The 24,859-nt window shown below is 43.1% G+C and overlaps 1 protein-coding gene across 8 annotated transcripts in view; it reads right to left on the reverse strand.

Moving 5' to 3' along the window:
* Positions 1–964: 964 nt before the first annotated feature.
* NCOA2 (nuclear receptor coactivator 2) overlaps positions 965–24,859 on the reverse strand; it is a 219,980-nt gene continuing 196,085 nt past the window's right edge. For 6 of the 8 annotated variants that reach the window (XM_040433417.1, XM_040433418.1, XM_040433421.1 and 3 more), the window contains 12 exons: positions 20,067–20,283; positions 19,173–19,385; positions 17,288–17,503; positions 16,665–16,791; positions 14,553–14,715; positions 14,138–14,419; positions 12,720–12,809; positions 11,740–12,181; positions 9,399–9,573; positions 9,090–9,288; positions 6,614–6,703; positions 965–2,471 (listed from right to left, as the gene is read on the reverse strand). In XM_040433417.1, the coding sequence (XP_040289351.1) occupies positions 2,460–2,471; positions 6,614–6,703; positions 9,090–9,288; positions 9,399–9,573; positions 11,740–12,181; positions 12,720–12,809; positions 14,138–14,419; positions 14,553–14,715; positions 16,665–16,791; positions 17,288–17,503; positions 19,173–19,385; positions 20,067–20,283 (2,226 nt within the window). In that variant the 3' untranslated portion in view covers positions 965–2,459. The remainder of the gene's footprint in view (positions 2,472–6,613; positions 6,704–9,089; positions 9,289–9,398; positions 9,574–11,739; positions 12,182–12,719; positions 12,810–14,137; positions 14,420–14,552; positions 14,716–16,664; positions 16,792–17,287; positions 17,504–19,172; positions 19,386–20,066; positions 20,284–24,859) is intronic. The other 2 variants (XM_040433423.1, XM_040433422.1) reach the window with 2 other exon arrangements.

Raw genomic sequence — 24,859 nt, forward strand, 5'->3', positions numbered from 1 at the left:
CACTTGTGTTTTTTTTTTTTGTGTTTTTTTTATGCGGTTCTGATCCTTAAAAAAAACAAAAAAACAAACAAAAAAAAAACACAAAAAACTGTGGGACAATCAGTTTAATACATAATAGGATGAACAACATTTAAAAAAGGTTTAGTGACTCAGGGCCATACCTGTTTAGTGCAATGCACACACACCTAATGAACAGATGGTGCCCCTGTCATATATGTTTACCTGGAGGAGGGCACAAATGTTACAAGGCTGCTTGGACTTTCACCAATTTTTACTACCAACTCCAGGGTCTACTTGAAGCAATCTAAATATAAATGGTGCTGTGTGCAAGAGCCTGATGGGTTCGTCATCAACAGTGTGCAAAGTAATTTACAGGGTGTTCTCCTCTAATAACAGTTCTCCTTTCTAGGGATAAAAATTTACAAAAATGTCTTGATGCGCTCTAGACTAGTACACCTCAGATTATAAAGAATTTGAAGCAAGACGTTGAATCTAGAAAGGGTTACGCCTACAAACTAGTTCTATCAAAAGCGCTGTGACCACGAAAACCACGTAGCGGCCACAGTTCAGAAATGACCTATTTAATACTGAAGTACCTTTTTATTTATTTTTTTTCAACTGACGGCATTTTTTTTTTCTTTTCTTTTTTTCTACAAAACAAAACTTTTACAAATAAAAAAAAAAACTAAAAAAACTTTTCAACTTAAATTATTGCTCGGTTACACAGAAGCTATGTTTTATGTACCATAAAAAAATATCCACCCTGTTATAGGAAAATGAAACCTGAAGAGTTTGGAAAAGTTGGATTTCATAAAGATTCTTTGCAAGTTAATATTTCAGCAGTGGTGGGAAGGAACGACGAGGAGGCTATACATGGACTAACCCCTTCTTGGCCTCATAGTTTTCTTTCAACAGTGTGTAGAAGTGGCATCACAGAAAGCAACTGGAAGCGACATGCTTGTTCTTAAATCGTCACTGAGCTTTCAACACATTTTGCATTAGTCAATAGTACTTGTATCTGGCGTTTTTTTTTAGCAATTTTCCTCTGTGCTTGCTGAATATCTGGCTTGCGGTTCTCTCAGACATGGTGGGTGGAGACAAGCTGCCATCCATTGCACACATTGAAAGTAGAGGAGAATCTGCTTCCTAACTTTCTCTTACTCAGAAGCAGCCCCAGGATAACGGGGACATTACTGAGAAGAACTGACCTGTATGCTTGGGAACAAAGCACTTGTGCTGAGCTATAACCTATGTAGCTGTGCAATCTGCTTGTCTGTGTCTCTCTCCTCGGTTCCTGCTTACTCGTCCCCACTCCACAGACTTGCACTGACATATGTAATTTAATTCTCCTGCAGAGAGACGATCCATCCGGAATGGGGAAAAAGGTATTTTTTTTTCTAATGTGAGAAGCCATTAGTGGGGGTGGGTGGCTGATAATAGGAGAACTAGACATTTCTCACTGATAAAACATATTCCAAAGTTTCTTGTGGCCGCTTGTATTATTGATTTATGCAAAGTTTTGTGAAAAGTTAGTGACCATTTAATAAACGATAAGAGGATTTGCAAAACAGGTGTAAAAGTATTTGCACCCCATCACTTCCAATGAAAAAAAAAATATAATAATTCACATTCAGCTACATTATTATGCACAGCAAAACACTGAGATAAACAGCAGAAGGCTGTTCCACATATAATTTCTAGAATATATACGTTCCGCAGAGATCATTGTACACTCCCTGCTACGATTGACTAGCCTCAGAAAAATATCAACCCCTAAAAGAGTAGTCAAAAATAAAACCTGCCTACTTAAACCATTTTCTTCCATGAAATACCCAGTTTGTGTCGGTGCAGAACAATTATCCATAGTGCCTTGATTTCATCATGCTTTGCTCTGGTGCATTTTAGTAATAACCTGGCTTTCACCCATAAATTTATAACATCCCACCCACAAATAAAAAATATACATTTCCAAAATGGGGAAAAAGGAGGGGAAAAAGCCTTCATGTGGTAGCAAAAGTATCTACTGGGCTAAAAGCCCAAGAAATATAAGGTTAGAAACCAGTGTCAAAAACTTGAGAAAAAGAGGAAAATGAAAAACAAAAAGCATAGTTTTTCTTAAATACATACAATTAAATACATTCATTTCAAATAGTCCAATGACATTTGCCTGTCCATAATGACTCCACAGCAGGAAACTAAGTCGCACTAAGGTGAATGCAGTGAACAGACGGGCCGCCGGTCTGTATTCTAGCTCCACACTGCCTGGTGAAGAGGCTGCATCACGGAAAACACAACTTCAGCTTTGAATCTGGAGGCAGGTCAGGTCACCTCTACAAGGGCCTGCAAGCTGGCATCTCACACCAGTCTATATGAACTGCCATGGTGACCAAACTCTTCCAGACCAGAGAAAGGTTCACGATGGTCAGCAGAAGGACAGCACATCCCCAGGATCTTCAGGGTCAGCAGTATTTCTAGAACAAAATTATGAAAAAAAATAAATAAATAAATACAATTAGTTAAAAACATCCTCATCAAAACAGGAAGCGTAAATAGAATAAGCGACCGTCATTGCCCTTTATAGGATTCTGTCTTTAGGTTTGGCAGTTTTTTAAATGTCTAATCGACTTCAAATTTAAATTATGAGTTGCTATCCATTTTAAGAAATAGCACAAAAAGAAGACCCCTACTATGGTAAAACACAAGTTGACCATTGGAGAACCCTACATTCTCTTGCAGTTGAAGCTTGGAAAATTCGGCTATGCATATGGCACATGGCTGTGTACATTTCAACCTAGAGCAAGGGAGCTTCATGAAATTTACATTTTATGAGAATCACTCACATGGCCTCAAAAAGCTATGCAAGATGCAGCTTGTGATCCCATACGCAACCTATATGATGCCGCATGTGGCATCAACAGCGTTCCACCAAAAGCAGGAGATGTCCCTCTAAGATGTCCTCAGGGCACACAGAAGATGGTGGTTACGGTGAGATAATAATGGTGGAGATTATTACAACCAGTAGATGGTAGGTTTGACTAGCCAAAGACAATAATGAATGGAAGTGATTCCACACCAGGCCTGAATGTCACCATCTGCCATGGTAGAAAACCCTGACTATATAAAGCGTCATAGGAATTGGCTCTTAAGAGGCATACTGGCTTTTAAAGTGGAATGGCTCTAGTTATGTATACAGCAGTGACTAATGGGGACACATCTTAAATTATTAATCTGGGCTTGTTTAAAAGACAGGTTAGCACAACAAATCATCCCCAACATCACATAAATTCTGGGTATGGGGCGGTGGGTCAGTAAAATTAAACTATTACTTAAACAGAAATAATGTTTTCATTAAATATTTACACTGCGCCAAATAAAGAGTTACGATCACCATAAAAAAGGCAAGCCCGAAGAAGCCTGCTGGCATTAAAGGCCAGTGTCACGTGGCTGGGGAGGGGGGGGGACACTTAATGTAATATATTAGAACGTTGATTATTATTTTTAAGCTTGGGGTTATTAGGGTTAAAGAAGTTTCACAGAATTAAATATTAATGAGCAAACCGCAGGGTAGGCCATTAATATCTCTCATTAGTGGAAGTCTTCCTGCACCATCGCTGACCAGCATTATGGAGGGGACATGGCCCTCTTGATAGTATACCAAGCACAGCGCTGTACATGGTATAGCAACTGTGCTTGGTCTTGCAGCTCAATTCCATTCACCTGAGACTGAGACTGATGGACTTGATGGCCTAGAGGTCATAGCACTTACCTGAGGGCTGCAGTCTCTTCAAAAAGCTGACAGGTGGGGGTGCCAGGAGTTGGACCCACATCTATCAAATAACGATCACCTATCCTGTGGATTTGTGACCAACACATATAAGGGCTGCTTACTTTGGCTTCTTGTGCAGAGCCAAGTGAAAGTCTAGAATTTTTGGAGAGGACAAGATCCTGATACTGCAGCACCCCAGATGTGGCCTCTTTAATGACGTACTGCATCTCAGTAGAGTATAGCGGACTCACTGTTGCAGGCAGGTATGGTTTATATTAATATCTACACAACTAAGACTGGGCTGCCATATATCTGTGACAGTGTGTAATAATTCTCATGCATGAAGCCAGGGCTCACATATTACATCATGATATTAGTTTACAAAGCTGAACCCCACTAAACAGTGCATTGCTTTTAGTACTAAGCCCTGGAGGAGAAAAGGCTGCACAGACCAGCCATATACCAAGGTTAATTGGTAGCTCTGCAAGTTTAAAGGTTGTGACGTCATTTCACAACCATTACTCTTTCCAGCAGTGTCTTCAATTATTCATAGAATTTCTGCCATAATTTAAATGCAATTAAATGGGCAAATGGGGACAAAGGGTCATTTTTTTGAAGTTAACATTAAAGAGGACCTGTCACCACAAAATGCAGTGCAATCTGAAAGCAGCACGTTATAGAGCAGGAGGAGCGGAGCAGATTAATATATAGTTTTGTGGGAAAAGATTCAGTAAAACCTGTAATTTATACATTTATACCTCTGCTATTTCTACTTCCTGTGAATACCTATAGGTACAGGAGGGAGGGGTTGTCAGTGACTGACACCTATCTCTGTATACACACAATGCTGTCACTGATAACAACTCCATGTACCGATAGGTATTCACAGGAAAAAACTGCAGAGGCATAAATGTCTAAATTACAGGTTTTATTGAATCTTTTTCCATAAAAATAAAAAATAATAAAATAAATCTTTGATGCAATTCTGAACAAAGTATCTAGCAATCTACTAAAAATATACAGTCTTTAAATACATAAAAAAATATAGTGGGTGTGTCAACTGCCATATTAAAGGTATGGGGTACTACAGTTATATTAATTTATCCCCTTATCCCAACTATTAGATTGGTGGGGTCCGACTGCTCGACCGCCGAACACTAGAACGGGTGCGCCCTGAAAATGAATGGTGCAGCAGTTCAAGCATGCGCACTGCCACTCATCATTACGGGACTGCCAGCTATAACCGAGTACAGCGTTTGGCTATCTCTGGCAGTCCCATACAGATGAAAGGAGCGGCAGTATGCGTGGTTTGGCCGCCATTCCAATCATTTTGGAGGGGGGGTTTCTCATGTTCTGTAGGGGTCCTAGTGGTCGGTACAGCAGAGTTCTTTTTAGGTCCATCATTCTGTGTTCACTCAGTTTATGATGCATCTTTATACAGATCAGAACATTTTTGTCATATCGTCAAATTCTTTGGCAATGCAAGGGATTTGTGGCACAGTGTAAAAAAAAAAGTTTTATATTATATGTATCCGGCAAAAAATAAAAGAAAGAAAGAAATATTTAGCTTAAAAATATGGTGTTCAGGCATGGATGAATGAAGATAAGTAATCAGTAGACTCCGTCTGACGTCCAGTTGGTTGTGTAAAAGAGAAAAGGGCAGCAAAGGCCATTTGCAGTCTATGGGAGTAAAGATGGTGATATACATTAGGTGAACATTGGGAAAGCCCACCAATTTCAGCTGGACCGACCCGCAATTGTCTATGGGGCATATGTCAATGGAAAGAAGGGCTGGGCACGTTGGATTTCAAGTTGGAAAACATATTAGGTAAACTGCTGCCAGAAACGTCTGTCTGCAGCTTATTCCCGTCTACCTACTTGAGAGGGCACAGGAGGCAGAAACTCATACTAGAAAATAAATAAGTTGTGTATACCGTATATTACTATGGGATCTGGAGCAGAAATCCACGACTGAACCTTGAAATCCAGCAACTGCTGCAGAAATCTGAGGCTGCACTGCTGTGAAATCTGCCTGCATTCAATGGGGCTAATCAGTTTGCAGCTACTTGCGTGGTTTTCTCTCAAGTAAATTACACTTCCGAAAAAAATCATGCCATATGCACTAATAATACATTTTTGCCTTTGAAAACAATGGATGGCACACGGTAAAGCCTCATTCACAGGTCAGTGTTACACGGACGTGTGCTTTACGTGTTCTCCACGGACAGCACACGTTCCCATTCATTTTAGGGCTCGTTCACACGAAAGTGTGATGCCCGTTGCCGTATTGCGGATCCGCAATACACGGGCACCATTCCGTAGCCATTCCGCACCACGGATGCGGACCCATTCATTTCAATGAGTCCGCAAATCCGGAGATGCGGAACGGAACACTACGGAGTGCTTTCTGGGGTTCCGTTTCGTGCTTCCGCACCGCAAAAACATAGAACATGCTCTATCTTATTGCGGAACGAAAGGATCGCAGACCCATTCAAGTGAATGGGTCTGCGATTCCCATATGCCTGCCCCACGGACGGTCCCCGTGTGAACGAGCCCCCTTAATCTGTGTATTCAGACATCAGTGATTTAGCACGGTCTGTGGGTCAGTGTTTTTAGCACGGATGCCCATTATAGTCTATGGTTCCATGAAAACCACGGATGCCATCCCTGACCATCCCTTCACGGATGCATCCCTGACCACCTGCTCACGGATTTGGACACAGATGTGTGAATGAGGCTTAAGTGGTTTCCGATGTGGATTTTGTAGAATAAAAAAAACTGTTAACATGCCCATTTAAGTAGGCGTCAACACATTTTCTCAATTTTGACAACTGTCCACTCTCTTACCCTTGATGCATCGCCTTCTTGTTTAATCATATCCATTCCAGGTTGCTGGTTTGGAAAGAGGCTGCCTCCTCTCAGAGTGGGATCATTAACCTAGAAACGTATGCAAATCCATACCTTTCAGTTTACAGATTACCAACATCCTTCACAAATCAACACAAAAATGTCACTTAAATAATGTACAACACCCAGTGTTGGATAAAAGTATACAAAATTATTTAAGGGACTACATCAGAAAACAGTCCTGTAGCCAATAGTGTACTACATCAGAAAACATTGTCTGTATGGCAGATTCCAATAATCTGGGCCTAATATAGTGTCTATAATCTGTGGTGTTCTGTAGACAATACTGTACTACATCAGAAAACATTGTATGGCAGATTCCAATAAACTGGGCCTTATATAGTGTCTATATAAAAAATAATAATAATAACTACAGTACCCTGAAAGATTATCAACATTAGGGTTATTCGCTTTAGAAAAAAGACGACTGAGAGGAGATCTAATTACTATGTATAAATATATCAGGGGTCAGTACAGAGATCTATCCCATCATCTATTTATCACCAGGACTGTGACTGTGACGAGGGGACATCCTCTGCGTCTGGAGGAAAGAAGGTTTGTACACAAACATAGAAGGGGATTCTTTACGGTAAGAGCAGTGAGACTATGGAACTCTCTGCCTGAGGAGGTGGTGATGGTGAGTACAATAAAGGAATTCAAGAGGGGCCTGGATGTATTTCTGGAGTGTAATAATATTACAGGCTATGGCTACTAGAGAGGGGTCGTTGATCCAGGGAGTTATTCTGATTGCCTGATTGGAGCCGGGAAGGAATTTTTTATTCCCCTAAAGTGAGGAAAATTGGCTTCTACCTCACAGTTTTTTTTTGCCTTCCTCTAGATCAACTTGCAGGATAACAGGCCGAACTGGATGGACAAATGTCTTTTTTCGGCCTTATGTACTATGTTACTATGTAATTATTTAAGGGAGTTGGCCGATTTCCTGTATTGACGAGCTATCCTCAGCATAGGTCATCAATATGAGATCGTCAGAGGTCTGATTTCAGGCGACCTCGCAGATCAGATGTTTGAAGAGAACGCTGCGTTCTCTTCACTGTTTACCTGCTCGCCATAGCCATCGCAGCTCCTCCGTTCTATTCACATCAATGGGAAGGAGTAGTTACACTTCACCTTTTCCTTCCCGTTTAAGTGAATGGGAAGAAGGATAAGCAATTACAACTGCTTGCTGCTGCGATGTCGACGGCAAGCAGGTAAACAGTGAAGGGAATTCAGAGCTCACACGAATGCTGCATTCTATTCAAACAGCTGATCTGAACGGGTGCCTGGAGTTAGACCTCTGACAATCTAACATTGATCACCTATTCTGAGGATAGGTCATCAATATAGGAAACCATGCAACCCCTTTACTAAGTGAGTTTTTCTTTTAAAAAATAGTTGTTGACTTTTAAAGGGCAGGTCCACCTTTCAAAATAATTTTTCATAGATTCATATATACTGTATGTTTCGCTCTATAAGAGGCACCTGACCATAAGACACATCTATGTTTTACAGGAGGAAAATAAGAAAAAAATATTTTTTATCAGACCTCAGATTAGACCCCCCAATGTTTATCAGACCTCCAATCTTTATCAAACCTCAGATCAGACACCAGCTCCTCATCAGACCCAAAGATCAGACCCCCAAATCAGATACCCAATCTTCATCAGACCTCAGATCAGACCCCAAATCCTCATCAGACCTCAGATCAGACTCCCAATCTTCATTAGACCACCAAACTTCATCAGATCCCCAATCCTCATCAGAACTCAGATCATTCCCTCAATCCTCATCAGATCTCAGATCAGACCCTCAAACTTCATCAGACCTGAAATAAAGCAATATACCTCTCATACTCCAGACGGCGCTGCCACTCTAAAGATCCAGCGCATGCTTCCTGCAGCGCTTATGTGCATTCTGTCCTGACTTTACGCAGGCCAGACAAAGCACAGAGCGGCTCCGGCAGAATACCTCAGATCGTTGAGTAAAGCCAGCACCAGGAATGCTATATTCACCGCTCCCTGGTCCTACTGTGTACTAGAGAGTGCTTCCATAATGGGCTCATTAGTATCCGCTTTATAAGACGAACTGCCATTCCCCCCCCATTTGTGGGGGGAAAAAGTGCATCTTATGGAGCGAAAAATATGGTATGTAATCTACACTGTAAAAATATATAACGTATGGACTGTGACAGTACTTTATCATTAGAACAGATGACAGGCTCGTTGCCAGACACATCCCTAACAGCTTACTGTGCTCTTATAATGCAAGTCCCTACACAAGGCCCGAGATACAATACTGTCTTCATGTCAACGCCCTGATTACCTGGTTTGAAATCAAGATAGAACGAAAATTTTAAAAATATGCCTTGGCTCAGGTTTTTATGATTGAGGATTCTGAAAGGCAGTTAAAAATATGTTACCTGCTCTGGACCCATAGAGGACAGCCCTGATGTAGGCACAGAGGTCACTGAAGTCATATTGATCTGTCCAGCCATCTGATTCATGCTATTCATGCCATTTCCACTGGTTGCCATAGAGACATTGATGTTCATATTGGTATTATACATGCCTGCACCAGTTTGTTGACCAAAGTGTGGTGGAGATGGTTGTGAAAACATACTAAAAAGGTAAAAAAAAAAATTGAAATAAAATTACTAAAAACACAAATATTACGTCTTCAATAAATGTGCACATGGCGTTAATTATATAATAGTAGCCCGACTTCATACCTGTTTCCCCCATTGTTTGCCTGTGCCCATCCATTCATGTCAGCTGTCTGGTATGCTGGGTTGGCTTGTGACTGTTGCATCATGGGACTCTGGGTATGGGCCATTCTGGGTGACATAATTGGGCTTTGAGGGGTAGTTGCCCCAGTGAATCCAGGGTCTGACTGCTGGCTCATTCCTATAGAACACATTTGTTTAGTCTCTGGTCACGCTTCACACAGCATGCAACACAGCAAACAGAAAGACGAGCACTGTAAAGCACCTGCCATCACCCACCGAAGAGACAGGAGACTCAAAGCACAGCACAAGTGGGAAATGCATAAATCCAAAACCATAGGAAACCAAGTGAAGAGTGATGTAACGCCCTATTGCTCCGTCACCTGGAATTCACTGGTAAACCATGCACAACATCTTGCAGGGCTAGGTCAGCTAAATGTGATGACACTGTTCACTTCGTGATCTGTTGCTTTATGCAGGAGGAAAAGTGCTTTTAATCCATATGCAAATGAGAAGTTAAGTGCACTGAGGACAGGTCCAAGCCACTCGGGGAAACCTTGCTCCTCCTGCCAGCCCTTGCCCGCCTTCTTGATTGACAGGGACAGTTTAGCATAGTCATTTCTCTCAGACCTATTCATGAGAGAGAGGGTCTGGCAGAGGAAGGGTGCTTGGGCCCGATATGGATTAAAAGTACATTTTCTCCAGAATGAAACAGCGGATCATTAAGTGAAAGGTATCATTACATTCAGCTCAGGTAGCCCTACAAGAGATTTGCCTAGTTTAACACTGAATTCCCTGGTGTCTGGCACACGTTAATAAAATAATTTTCTATACATTACACTCTGGGCTGAGAATGTAGGAACTTAAATGAAATTACCTATTCTCCCATAATCCAAAAGACATATAATTTTTTTTTTTTTTGTTATTTTCCCCAGTTCTCATGAACACTATGTAAAAGAGGTGAGATTTACAGGAGCTCAGTGAAGTGCAATGTGGCACTGATGTGGCAGAGAGGCCATTGCGTCTACGCTGGTCCAAAGCCTGGTTGTAACTGTCTACAGTTAAAGAGGTTCTCCAGGCTTTTTCATGTTGATTACCTATCCTCAGGATAGGTCATCAATATCAGATCGGCGGCGGTCCGACACCCGGCACCCCCCCCCCGATCAGCTGTTTGAGGAGACAGTGCGCGCTGTGCTGTCTCCCTTCCTGCTCTGCTGCTGTATGTCTATGGCAGTGTCTCCAAACCAGTGTGCCTCCAGCTGTTGCAAAACTACAACTCCCAGCATGCCCGCACAGCCAATGTGACAATAAATCACAGCAAGATCATCTAAACAAGCGAGTGCCGGTCTCTTTTCTCCTTATCTACAAGGGGCGCCGGCCCGGAGACACGTGCACCGCTACTCTACTTCAAACCGAAGTGCCAATTGATATATTGTATTACTATCCTGAGAATTGGTCATCAATATGAAGAAGCCTGGAGAACCCCTTTAAACTCCTGGTTGTGTATATGCTGGATATATGCGTCTCGGCAATATTGCGCAAAGATTTATCTGTGTGTGTAAGGGCAGGAGAGTCCGCCTTTGCCTTATCATCTAGTCCTAGTATGACTAAAGTGGACAAATAGGTAAGTGGCTACAGGATCACCCACCATAAATACATTGGCAGTGGAAGGGAAAGCACACAAGAAGAAGCCAAGCCAAAAGACATATAGGCAACGCGTAGAAAGATGAAGATGTAATCTAAGCACACGACAGATCAACACCAGAGACACAGCAGAGGAGTAATGCACAGTAGTGACAAAGCTCATTTAGGTTTATAGGCTTGGCAAATTCAGTGTACTGGCCTAGTAGTCACAGGTTAAAACAAATCTAGGAGATGTATTAGATTGGTCAATGGATGTTAATGACATGTTAGTAATTACATGCAGTTAAATACTTCAACATCTCATATTTGGAACTGTACTTCAGTTGCAGGGATCAAGAGAGATTTTACTATTTTCACTCTTGTAAATGCCTGTGGTGAATCCACTGCCTACTACAGACTGAGTCCGTTATTTTGTAGGATTCATTTACTGGGATCAGGTTCGTAAATCAGGGTAAAATCTCTAGACACAATTCTAGCACATATAAGAGTGAAAAACGTGCCATGACCATTGTGCAAAGACTGGTTCTTTGTTTGCCACCCAGTCACTTTCAAGAACTCGTCAAGCCTATGAAGACTGCTGATACTTGAAACCCCGTCATAAGTAAGGGGCTGGACTGCAATGTATTGCTTTGCAATAGGTTGCAGGCCTAGCGAAACTAAAGAGGTTAAAGCAAGACCTGCACTTAAAAGTGGAAGGTGGTACCTGAGCTGGCAAACTGGAAGGCATTGTGCTGAACTGGGGGATTCAAGACAGGCCCATACTGTCCTCCCATACTGCCCATGATCCCTTGGTTAGCCAGATTCATCTGGGAGCCATGCAAAGAGCTGTGAGACAGCGACTGTGACCCAGGGCTGGGGGGCACTGGGGAGAAAGGACTGGTGAAAGGTGGTGGGGATGGAATTCCAGTACCGTAGTTCGGAGGAAATGGAAACTGCTGTGCATTGCCTTGTGGTATCCGAGGGCTGCTCATTGATCCTGACATGGCTGCAGAAGCCACCATGTTTGGCGGCATAGACAGTCCTTGTCCTCTCATCATCATGGCCCTGTGTTGCACTTGCTGCTGCTGTTGAAGTTGCCTTTGCCTTAAGTGCTGACTCAAGATCTCCCTTTGCCTTTGTGCCATCATTTGTGCATTGATCGGCGCCTGCATATACATTTGACAGAATTTACAAAATGCTTCTTTTTAACACGTTAATAAATGCACAAAAATATATTACACAGTTTCTGTGTGCAAATTAACCAAATATTTATTTTGTGGCTCCACAAAAGGAAAATGCTAAAAGGCCTAGGAGCCAACAATCTCTATGATCCTAACGTGTGGCCCATACAAAAAAAAAGAAGAAAAGGCTGGCACAGCCACCGATGAGTGTGGGTCTTTTTTTTAATGAGCCAAATGATACGACCATAGGGGCTGTCATCTCCTAGGACAGACGACCCCTTTAAAGGAGTAGTAGAAATATTACTTACTGCTTACGTAGCTTATCAACATACAACTTCATTCTAAAGAGCAAATATCATGCATCCTTTATGGGATTTACTTTCCTAATAGCCTACACCTACTAGAAGAGGTCACAATATGCATGATGAAATGGCACAAATTTCATGTGTGGCACCATATAGCTTCACAACAGGCAGAAAATAAAATGGGTTGACTTGACAATATGCACTACATTGCGCTTTACCTGCTCCCTCATCTGTGCTGGTACTCCTGGCCTCATAGACATGTTCATGTTGGAGACATTATTCATAGGATTCATTAGTGGTTGCCGGTTCTATTAAGCAATGAAAATCTGAAGTCAGAGCGAATTCCAGTTACATTTAAGAACACATGCATTTTCAGACTGTTATAACGTTAAAGGGGTATTCCCATCTCAGACAATGGGGAATATAGCTAGGATATGTCCACATTGTCTGGGACCCGCACCTACATCGAGAACGGACCCCTGAAGATTGTGGAAGGTACACTACACAAGCGCAGCCGCCCTCCATTCATTTCCATGGGGCCGCTGAAAATTTCCATCGGCCCCTTTGAAATGAATGGGAGCTGTGGCCGTGCAATCCTACGGGGAGAGCGCCTGGCTGTGGCCGGACGCCGGGGTCCTCAGGCCACCACCTTCCCTGCTCCGTTCTCAATGTCCCAGAGGTGGGACATTGAGCGATGTGCCCCCATTGTCTGAGATAGGAATACCCCGTTAAAGAGGCTGTGCAGTGTCATGATATTAATGACCTATCAGCAGGATAGGTCATCAATATCACATCAGTGGGGGTCCGACTCCTGGCACCGCTGCCGATCAGCTGCATGAAGAGGCCATGGTGCTTGTTCAAGGGCTGCATCCTATTCAATCTCTATCTGCACGCTGGCTAGCTTGTAGCGGTGGTGCTGTGTAATTACACCTCTTTCTCACATTCCAGTGAAAGGGATTTTAAGCTGTAATTACTCTGCATCATCTCTACAATCTAGAAATTTAGCATATGTTGCACTCAGAGCGCAACTTATTTGAGCGTCTGCTGCTGCTCACCAACCCCTATCCACTGTACAACACACCCCACAATGATGCGTAACATTGTGATATCACACAAATCTGATCAGATGAATCGAGAAGCAAAGTCCGTTCACATGCAGAAGTCTCTACTCCTTTTTCCAATTTAGTAAATTCCTTGAGTGACGAAACGTCCTGATGTTTCCGTCATTACTTCAGCATAAAATGCAGATGAATTTACTTTGCTTGTCCGTTCACCCGAATATTTTCATGTGACATCACAATAAAGTCTTTGCTTGTTTGTGATGCATCATTCTAAATGTATTATTACTTCCCCTTCAGGCCCATGCTGCCACCCATCACCTCTACGGGCACTGGCACTTGCTAGTACTGTGACTGTCCAAGTAGAGAGAAGAAAACCTTCCCTTTTTTTATGTATGCCCCTGCATAGAAAATACAATACAGCAGAACAAAAACATGTTAATTAGGGCCTATAGCTATGCTTGGCATATGGGCCAAAGATGTTCAAGGTGTTCCAATGTGATGTGAACATAACCTTACTGACATTCAAGATGAGAAATACTGCAAGTATTGAGACAAATAGTGTCAAAAATGGGTACCTGCTGTGCTTGTTGGAGCCTGTGCTGCAGCTGGAGCCTTAACTGGTTTGGTTGGTTTTGTACCATTCCAGTGGGCCTCAATCCGGGCCGGGTTTGCATGCGCAGCATTCCATAGTTAGGACGCTGTCCCATAGGGTGGAAGTTTGGATCCGGCATTTGAGCATAGCTATTCTGAGCCATCTGGCCTTGAGTGGTGTACGCGTGGTTATAGAGAGGAGCTTTCTGTTCCATGATCAAGTTTGATTCTTGACTAACGAATGAATCTGGATCAACAGTCTGACTCTAAAAAAAAAACAACAAAAAAAAAACAAAAAACTCAGATGATCTGTTCAACGACAATCATTAAGATACGCATCCTATGATTTTTAAATAAACAAACTAAAAAAGAAAAGTATATTGATAACCAGAAATGTACCTGACTAACTAGTTCTGGTATTCCAAGAGCTCTATCAATCTCCTCCAAACCATCAAAATTTCGCAAAGCCATATAAAGCTGATGAAGGAGGTTCACCTCCTCGTTTGGAGACTCCGATGAACGGGGCTGACAAAGTATGTCTTCCGATGAACTGAATTGCTGCCTAAAAATGAGAAAATCACATACCAAATAATAAAAAGTGTGATTAATGTCATTGTCTTACTGTCTCGCTCATGTCACATTTCAGTCATATACAGTAATGTTGAAAAAATAGCAGTGCAACATTATCCTGATAAATCACTGTTTTTGGTAGAAGTGATATTTCTACATAGTAAACCATTTACTTGTAAGTGTACAAACAAGCTGCTCAATCTGAGTAATTGTATCATTACTTGTAATGGGCATGCTCAAAATAATAGCAGTGAGGAGTTACATTGAAAAAGGCATTCATTCTGTGGATTAAAGGGGTCGTCCCACGAAAAAATATTCTACAGTTTTCAAACCGGCACCTGGATCTGAATTCTGTTGTAATTGCATGTAATTTAAAAATTTAGTATAGCCAGTGAGATATTCAATAAAATGTATCTGTATAGCGCCACCTGCTGTTTGTTTTTTTCCTTATTTCTTTGACCTGCTCACTGAGATGGCCGCACATGCTCATTATCAACCTTCAACTGCCTCCTGAGCTGTGATAGGGAGAACTGAGACACGCCCCCTGAGCTGTGATAGGGAGAGCTGAGACACGCCCCCTGAGCTGTGATAGGGAGAGCCGAGACACGCCCCCTGAGCTGCAGCATAAAAGACACTCCCCTTGAGCTGTCAGCTTCATATCAATCTAGCAGAGCAATAAATGAGGAGATCTCTGGATCCATGTGAGGTACAGGCCTGAAAATGGACGCTATTTATGTAATTTACAGGGTGTTTACAGACGGTAGATCCTATTTCCTGGTGAGCTAAAGGACCTGAGAAGATGGTATGCACACGCGACCAGACACTGCTGGAGACATCTACAATGTACAGTAGATGTGGGCATACTGAGCGCTATACTGATGTGTAATGTGCGCAGGACGTTTTAGAAGCAGTCAGCATTGTCAAGTGTGCATAAAATACCGCAGCAATTAAAGGGCTTCTGTCACCCCACTAAAGTGATTTTTTTTTTTTGGGGCTAGTTAAATTAGTTATATAGCGATATATGAAAATATAATAGTGTTACTTACTTTGATCCAGCAGTTTCTGCAAAAAACGAAGTTTTATCATATGTAAATTCGGTCTCTACCAGCAAGTAGAGAGAACTCCCTCAGTGCGCCTGCGCCGATGACATCACCGAAATAGAAGATGTCATCGGCGCAGGCGCACTGAGGGAGTTCTGAGGAGACGAGCCTCCTCATCTCAGAGCGCCTGAGCCGAATCAACACAGGCGCGCGATTTTTGAAATGCCGACAGGGCTGGCCGGAGGAGGAGATCCCGGCTGGCCCTGTCAATCAACAAGAGGAGGGGGCGGATTTCTGCAGCAGCTACCAGCAAGTAGACGCCCTACTTGCTGGTAGAGACCGAATTTACATATGATAAAACTTCGTTTTTTGCAGAAACTGCTGGATCAAAGTAAGTAACACAATTATATTTTCATATATCGCAATATAACTAATTTAACTAGTCCAAAAAAAACAAAACACTTTAGTGGGGTGACAGAAGCCCTTTAAGAAACGGCAATATCGCCAAATTGCAAATTCTTAATACCGCGGTATATCATGAATACCGCCCAACACTATGCAAGAAGTTGGTTGACTCCATGCAACACAGATGTCTCCGAAATAGTTGTGTCACCAAATATTAGTTCAGTGATTCAAAGCAAAGTGAAATCTCAAACAATCTTTCAGTTTATACAATAAAGTTTTTAAAGAAAAATGCTGGCACTGCTATTTTTTTTGAATAGTCTAACATTCCTATTTCTTTACTTTTTGTAAAGGATTAGCACACTCATTGCACTGCATTTTCATTTATGGGAATAAAAGTCATCATAATGGTTTTGTGCTTCGCCTTTTCAAACTCGCTGCTATCACTTTGAACATTAATGTACAAAACTGGATGCTGTATGAGCTGTAGGAAACATACCTGCCCTGATTGCTGTAAGTTTGATCAATATGCAAAATACTATCAGGCCATGGAGCCGTTTGGTTAGGAGGCGCCTGTGGCTGGGTATATGGTGGTCCAGTCAGGTTCATGTCTAGGTCAGAAGTTCCTTGAGAAAAAAGAATCCAGTTAAGTTCAATGGTTCATTTGTATGGTCAACTCTATGGAGAAGAAAGTGTTAAGGGCTCATACACACAAGATCATTTTTCTTTTCTTTTTTTTTTTGCAGGTCCGTATATGAAACCATTCATTTCAATGAGTCCGCAAAAAAACTGAAGTGGCTCCGTGTGCATTGCGTTTCCGTATGTCCGTTCCGCAAACTAATAGAACATGTCCTATTCTTGTCCATTTTGCAGACAAGGACAGGCATTATTACAACGGATCCACAAAAAATGGATCCAACACAGATGTCACACGGACGTCATCAGTTTTTTTTTTGAAGATCCGTGTTTTCGTGTGCATGAGCCCTTATAGTAAGCTCTTCCAGCCACATTTTTTGCTTTTCTTTCTGTTTAAATAAAATAAGCAACTGAAATAATCATACTCTTTGTGTAGGAGGAATATTAGGGCCCATGAATGCTACTACACAGCTTGGTCTGACTTACCCATACTCATACCAGGAGACTGCATCATTGGCCTGGGACATGTCTGGTTGGTGGGCCTCATTGAAATACTTGAGGTTGGACTGCGAATCATGCTCTGCATTGGCCTGTTCATGGCACTGCCAGTTGCGGGACACCCTGCCCTCACAGCATTTGCCTTCTGTGAACCCCACTCAGCCGACTGTAAAGCTGGCCTTGGACCATTTCCACCCATCATTCCTGAAAAATAGTCCATTTTTTAGTCATTTTTACTGGTAAAGTCTAAATGTACAGTTCATTAATAAGCATAGAAGCATCTGACAATCAAATGGTGTTAGGGTGGGTTCTGCGTCTAACTCCAGCGCAGGTCTGTGTGACCACTTATTTCTTCTGCAGCAGCCTCAGGTTTTAGCTCATGAGCCTGCATCTATGACGTTGATGGGCTCTGATACGGTATACAAAAGGGGTTGTCCTGATGAGCCTCCCAGGGCAAGCACCAACACATATCTATCAGGATGTATTAAGGTACTGGACCTTTGGTAATTCACCTTTCCAGAAGTCTAATGTTCTTTAGGTGAAAGGTCTGCCATGTTGTCCAACTTTTATTAAATGATGGTCTATCTTCAGGGTGGGCCATCACTAGCTGCTCTGACTGATCTCAATGGAAGCAGGGCTGCAGAAATTAGCTCCGTCCACTACATGTTCCTCTATTGGACCACTGGAGGGAGCACTTCTTCAACTAGGCGAGAGACATAATAGCGCCCCCTAGTGGATGTGACTTACTTTTGTTAGCACATTTCCTTATGAATCAAGGTATTGCAGTTTTAATAGTTTCTTTTTTCCCCCTTTTCTACATACAGTGATATCTATGTTTGGTGAGAGATTTCTCCATGTTTCACGGTTTTTGAGCTCTAAGGAAAGTATATATGTGCTCAGATGATATCCTGGTGAAATCCCTGAATATCATTTTGCAGTGACTTTACCATCACATGAAATTATAATATTGGGAAAATAATATTTTACTGCTCTCATAAGCAACCCTGTTTTTTTTTTATGTTCCTGTCAAGGTTCTGGGCATAGTATTGCATATGGCCATGATGGGAAACTTTCTTATCCGTCTCATTGGGGGACACAGGCTTGACCATGGGGGTATAGCTGTTGCCACTAGGAAGTGGACACTAAGCACAAAAGTTGTGAGCTCCTCCCTTCAGCTATACCCTTCCTACAGGGACTAAGCTAAATCAGTTTTAGCTTAGTGTCTGTAGGAAGCAGACCTCCCTGCGTTGCAGGTCTGCAGTTTTTTTCAAAGTTTTACAGAGTGCACACCTTCGCGTCTTCTGACGCTTCTCTGTGGCGTACAGTTTTGCAGATGGCGGTTCTCTGATTGGCAGGAGGGTTTCTTGTTAGGCCTACCCTTGAGGACTGCTCTGTAATGTGTCCGCCTCCTAGTGGCAACAGCTATACCCATGGTCATGCCTGTCCCCCCCCCAATGAACGGAAAAGAAACAAATTTTACGGTAAGTACAAAAATCTAGTTTTTGGAATACATTATTTTCGCTTTCCTATACAATAAATGGTATACTGACTAATTCTGGTCCAACATATGCCAAAAATATACTCTTTCTGCATACGCCGGGGGGGGTCCCATGTGTATGCGTTGGTATATTTAGAGATGCATATGCTGAATATAAAAAAACCCTATCCGAATAGAGCCTTACAAGCATATTTTACGTGGCTCCTGGGGACACCACCTTGTCAGACCAGATGAATGCCAGTGTATGTAAAACTATTCCATGAACCGAAAGTGTCCTCCTATGACTAAAGGGCAGACTCTAGTTTCCAGGAACAACCATTAAACTTGCACCAACTGAAAACATACACATACAAAAACATCACGCATGTTACCTACCAGGACTACTGTTGCCCACTCCACCTTGGCCGGCCATCATTCCCTGACTGCTGATCATTCCAGAAGGTTGCATGGCAGAGAAGGGGCTGGTATTCCTCATGGGTTGAAAGGATCCAGCAGTGGTCTGGTTTTGTAAGCCAATCTCCAACGGGACGTTCTGGTTTGGTAAAAGTCTTCCAAGTTGAAGCTGTGCAGCATGGTGATTATTGAACACTGCGTGGGCATAATGTGAGAAGATTGCTAGCATACATGGCCATGGTTATAACAGATATATATATATATATATACATACACAGTGGTCCCTCAAGATGCAATATTTATTGGTTCCAGGAGGACCATTGTATGTTTAAACCATTGTAAGTTGAGTAATTGGTTCCAAAGCCCCAAAATGTCATCCAAGATGAAAGAAAATGAAGATTTAAGAAAAATAAGATGACAGATAAAACAAATCCTTACATATAACAGTCAGGAATAGCTGCTGCTAACTAGCAACTAATCCAGCTATTTTACCAGAGAAGTGGTCTTGAGTGGTTGGATGTGAGCCTGAGACATTGTATGTTGAGTCTGGTTTCAACTTACGATGGGTCAGAAAAGACCACTGTATATATATATATATATATATATATATATATATATATATATATATATATATATATATATATATATATATATATATATTATACAAAGTCAACAGGCAAGAGAACAGAACAAGTGCCTGTTTGGCTTCAGTTTCCTGCTTCTCCCGTAGTAAGCACCAGGGGGCGCTGCATGTTGACAAAATATCTCTTACTGTATGCAAAACACAAAGAAAACAACTGCTCTGTGCTCTCGGAGCGGTGAGCGAGACACACACAATCAGGAAGAGAAAATGCTACGTGAGGGTCTGAGACTTACTGCTCTGCTGTAGCCGGAGAGCTCTCTGCCTCTGCAAGCCGGGAGGTAGGGCTGCGCTGTTATCACCAGTGATCTGCATCAGGTCATTGATGATAGCCTGTTTATCGACAGAGTTCGCATCAGGCCGCGCGTCAGAGTAAAGCTGGTTTAACTGGCTGTTCTGTAAATCGTCCAGGATTTCGTCCAAGTTGTCCAAATCTGAGTTGGTTGGTAAAAGCTTCAAAAACAAGAAAATAAATCTGTTAAATATGCAAATTAGCAAAGTCTAATGCATCATACAGGAAAATTCCTTTAATCTGACATCTGAATACGCAGAAAGTATGATAATCCAACCAAGAACTGCAACAGAATGTGAGATTTCGTAAAACCACAAGAGGACGGCGCAGAGATAGACAAGTGGACATTCCTTGAGGAAAAACGTAAGGTGATCCAAGCAGACTGTGCGCGGTCTTCCATGTATACGTCTCTACAGAATATCTGATGATCACATCCTACAGATGTCAGACTGATGACTTCTGACTAATTCTCCTGTCAAGTGGTTCAAATTCTATTGTGATAAATTTCCAAAAAGTGAGACCCTATACGCCTGCAGCTGCCACCACCACCACATGGGATGTTACTGGTCTTCCCAGTCCAGCAACATCCCCCATGATTGAAAGCGTTTTCCGAGACTTTACTAACGATGACCTATCCTCTGGATAAGCCATCAATATTTAATCGGTGGAGGTCCGGCGCTCGCCGCGGTCTTCTCCCTTGCTCACCATGCGCCGTCTATTTCACGGCAGCTGCGCTTGGTACCGCAGCACAGCCCCACCCACTTCAATGGTCATGTGACCAATGAACGCAACGTCACGTGGCCTAGGTAAAGCTGTGAGAAGACTGCTGAGCTACTGCGCACTCAGATGATCAGCAGGGTCCCACGTGTCGGACTCCCACCGATCAGATACTGATGATCTATCCAGAGGATTGGTCATCAGTAGTAAAGTCTTAGAAAACCCCTTTAAGGAAGGGGCTGAAATAGTAGAACACAGGGATGCCAACCTCCGGCGGTTACAAAACTACAACTCCAAGCATGCCCAGACAGCCTACAGCAGGGCATGGTGGGAGTTGTAGTTTTACAACAGCTAGAGGGCCGCAGTTTCAGCATCCCTGGTATAACTAATATGAATCAACGTCACGAGACGTAATGGTTGCGGGGCGGTGACAGGGAAAGAACATTTTCTGCTTCTTAGCGGCTTATTAACAGTTTCATCCAATAATGCCCCCATCTCTAATAGTGCCAGTGTCACACCGTCATCGCCCACCATAGTAAGCCACAGTAGATATTACAGTAGTCCTTTTTACTTAAACAGGAGATTTTAGCAAGCGCAGACCAAAGGAGCAGCGTGACCTCCGGGCTGTGACGTTTCTGCCATCAATGCACGGGCGGGGAGATGGCAGTCATCAGAGGCACTGACGTCAGCAAGTCACACCGCTCCTCGTGAGAGCACGCTCAGCGTCTGTGAGAAGACAATGTTGGGATGTGAAGTATCTAGGTCATCTAGGGACAGGTGAACCACCTCAATGAATGAACGGCACTTCATACAGCGAGAGCCAGAAAGGAGGCTGGGATATTCCCGACGGAGAGCAATCCGAGCACACTGGCTGAGAGGCGGCAGCACGGGAAGGGTTAACAGTGGCACTCTGCCTCCGTGTCAGCTTTTCTTGGCTCTGTCCTTGTGCACGCACTGAACCTGCTGCACAGCAAGAAGCCTTTTCTAGAACATAACCAGCTGTAATCCGGGCCGCCGGGTCCTAGTGATGGCTCTCAATGAAACAGCAGACGCACAATGCCCAGAACACTTCTTGAAAAGCACAGAAACAGCCAAGTGGTCCAGATGGCACTGCTACCCCCGGATCACCCAAACAGTACTTCTGTCACATAAGGAGGGATAATCATTACAGCTTAATCATACAAAACATCTAAAGTAACTGCAGAGCTTTCATAGGGGCAAAATACCAACAGATGACGCACAGGCGGAGAACAGGCCACAATGGATCCAAACCAGGAGAACGCCATTCCCTCCACAGAAATAATCGGAATTTGGTAATAGACATTGGCACATTAACCCCTTAAAGGGGATGTCTCACTTCAGTAAATGGCACTTATCACGTAGAGAAAGTTCATACAAGGCCCTTACTCATGTATTGGGATTGTCCATTTTACCTTCTTTTCTGGATTGGTTTTTCCAACACATTATACACTGCTCGTTTACAGGGGTTATGACCACCGTGCAAAACAGCAGTGGTGGTCGTGCTTGCACACTATAGTAAAAGGCACCATCCTATGTGCACTCCTGTGTAAATCCCTGTCACCAGAGAGCAGGTGCCTTTTCCCTTTAGTGTGTAAGCACGACCACCGCTGCTGGATTGCAGGGTGGTCCAGGGTATGAGCAGAGCAAAACGTGAGGGGGAAATGAATCCATCCAGGAAAGGAGGCAATATGGACAATCACAATACATTAGTAAGAGCCTTGTATTAACTTTCTCTACATGATAAATGCTATTTGTTGAAGCGAGACAACATCTTTCTTTTTTCTAATCAATTTGACTGTAGAATTTCTTTTCATTTTACTTTCCATAAATGACTTTGGGGGCAGCCATCTTGCCACAATGAGCAATGGACAGGAGATACGTTTTCTAGGCCTGTTCTGTGATCGGTGCAGGGAGGGAGGTAGATAAGCTGATGAGTTGGACCATTGCCGATCTGATACTCACATAACTTTAAAAACACTTTGTGTTATAACTTTTTTCTCCTTTATACACCATTTTCCCGGTCTCACAAAATATTAAAATCAAATCCAATCAATGCCATGTCACAGCATTCACCCATAATACTTGCTCCTAGCATCATGACATACCATATATCCCACCGGTGTCTCAGAGGCAGGGCCCAGGGTATCACAGGTCGGTCAGAGGCAGGAAAGGCCTTCGGGCTGACACCTCATCCAGGATACAAGATTTCTTATCTCCCTATACAACTACAGGGGTGTGCTACTGCCCCAAACTGACATGCTGCATCCGGATGGATATTAGTGACCACGTACCAGTTTGGACCTTAATCACCTCCAGTTACACACCACAATCTAAAAGGCTGAAAAAGTCTTCTATAGGGGCCCCAAAAGGCATCTTTGTCTCCTCCAGTTCTCCGCCAGGGGAAAGAGACTCGGGCAAATTGGATTTCAACATGGCTGCCCTTTTGCTCTCATGGGAAGATCATCTGCCAGCAAGCAGCTTATTCCTTACTGCCTATCCAGAATACATGCACACTTGGCAGCACCGAACGCAGGGAGTCCTGAGGACTTGCTGTTGGCTGAAGGACTGTTTGGCCAGGTGTACGGCCACCATTAGGCTTGTGGTCGACTGCACTACCAGCAATGGAGAAAAGCAAGCGACAAACCAGCCCCTGACCTAGAGAGGACCGCTTTCCCCACAACTTCCCCAGGTCTCGCAGGCTCTCCATCTCCTGTCACTTCACATCAGGCCATGGAAGCTGCTTTGCATAACTGGGAGAGATTGCTGTGCCGCTGACATTTCCTTCTGCACCTGTGGGTGCACTTATGTGCCGGCCGCTTTATTCAGCTGGACCCTATCTGAATCCAGCGTCTGAAATGTACATTCCCAGCGACTATCGAGACGTGTTCACTCTTTAATGAGAGGGGAAGTAGAAGAGTCATTTAGCCTCATTAGAGAAATGTCAGCCATCCAGGGAGAAGAACAGAAACATGCTGCACGGCCCTTTTCCATTTGCATGAAAAGATGAACAATTTGTATGCGAGAGGCAGGTCTAACATTTCTGGGAACAATCCGCAGTCAGCATTAACCAGTAGTCAAGTTCTCCAAGATACTAAAAACCTCTGTTTTGTCTTCTGATGTAGAACCACATATACCAGCATGACCAGTTGAATAAATGGTCATGCTTCGATATGTGTGGCCTGCTACAGTGGGAGAATACTGGCGAATATCCACATTGATTCTCCCAATAGTGGCTGGAGTGGAGATCAAGCTGTGAATATCCCCAAATATAAATCTGGCCGATTACTGTAATTTTTGGACTATGACATGCATTTTTACCCCCTCCCCCTGCTCCCCTCAAAGTGAGTGAAAAGTGGCGTTTTATAGTCTGAATGCCAATGACCGCTTTCATTATGGAAGTAGTCATCTGCATGTGGGTGGCACGGGGAGCGGTGAGGGAAGCACTACGCGGCTCTACTCACTCTCCTTGTTCTTCTTCCAAGCCCTGCTCTGTGTACAGTGTCAGGATGTAGTGCACGTAGGTCAGAGTGCAGCGCGGGCCTAAAGACATTTATTTATTTTTAATGTCACCTGACGGGGCTCTGATCCGAGGTCACCTGACGGGGCTCTGATCCGAGGTCACCTGACGGGGCTCTGATCCGAGGTCACCTGACGGGGCTCTGATCCGAGGTCACCTGACGGGGCTCTGATCCGAGGGCTGATGGAGGCAAGGGGGGGGGGGGGGGGGGGGGGGTCGTCTGATCTGAGGCTAACGAAGCTTGGGGGACAGATGGAACATATATTTTTTTCTCATTTTCCTCCTCTAAAGCCTAGTTGTCTCTTAAAGTCTGCAAAATATTGTACTTTTAATCATCTCTAGCAATGACTCCTTGTGATTTACAATAGAAGGCACGCTTAAAGGGGTTATCCAATGATTATTGTAAAAAAAAATATATAATTATTTTTTTTTTAAATCAGACTTCATATAATACAGGACAATGTGTCTCTGTAAAACCTAGA

The sequence above is a fragment of the Bufo bufo genome, chromosome 5 (assembly GCF_905171765.1).
Source record: "Bufo bufo chromosome 5, aBufBuf1.1, whole genome shotgun sequence".
Taxonomy (NCBI): Eukaryota; Metazoa; Chordata; class Amphibia; order Anura; family Bufonidae; genus Bufo; species Bufo bufo.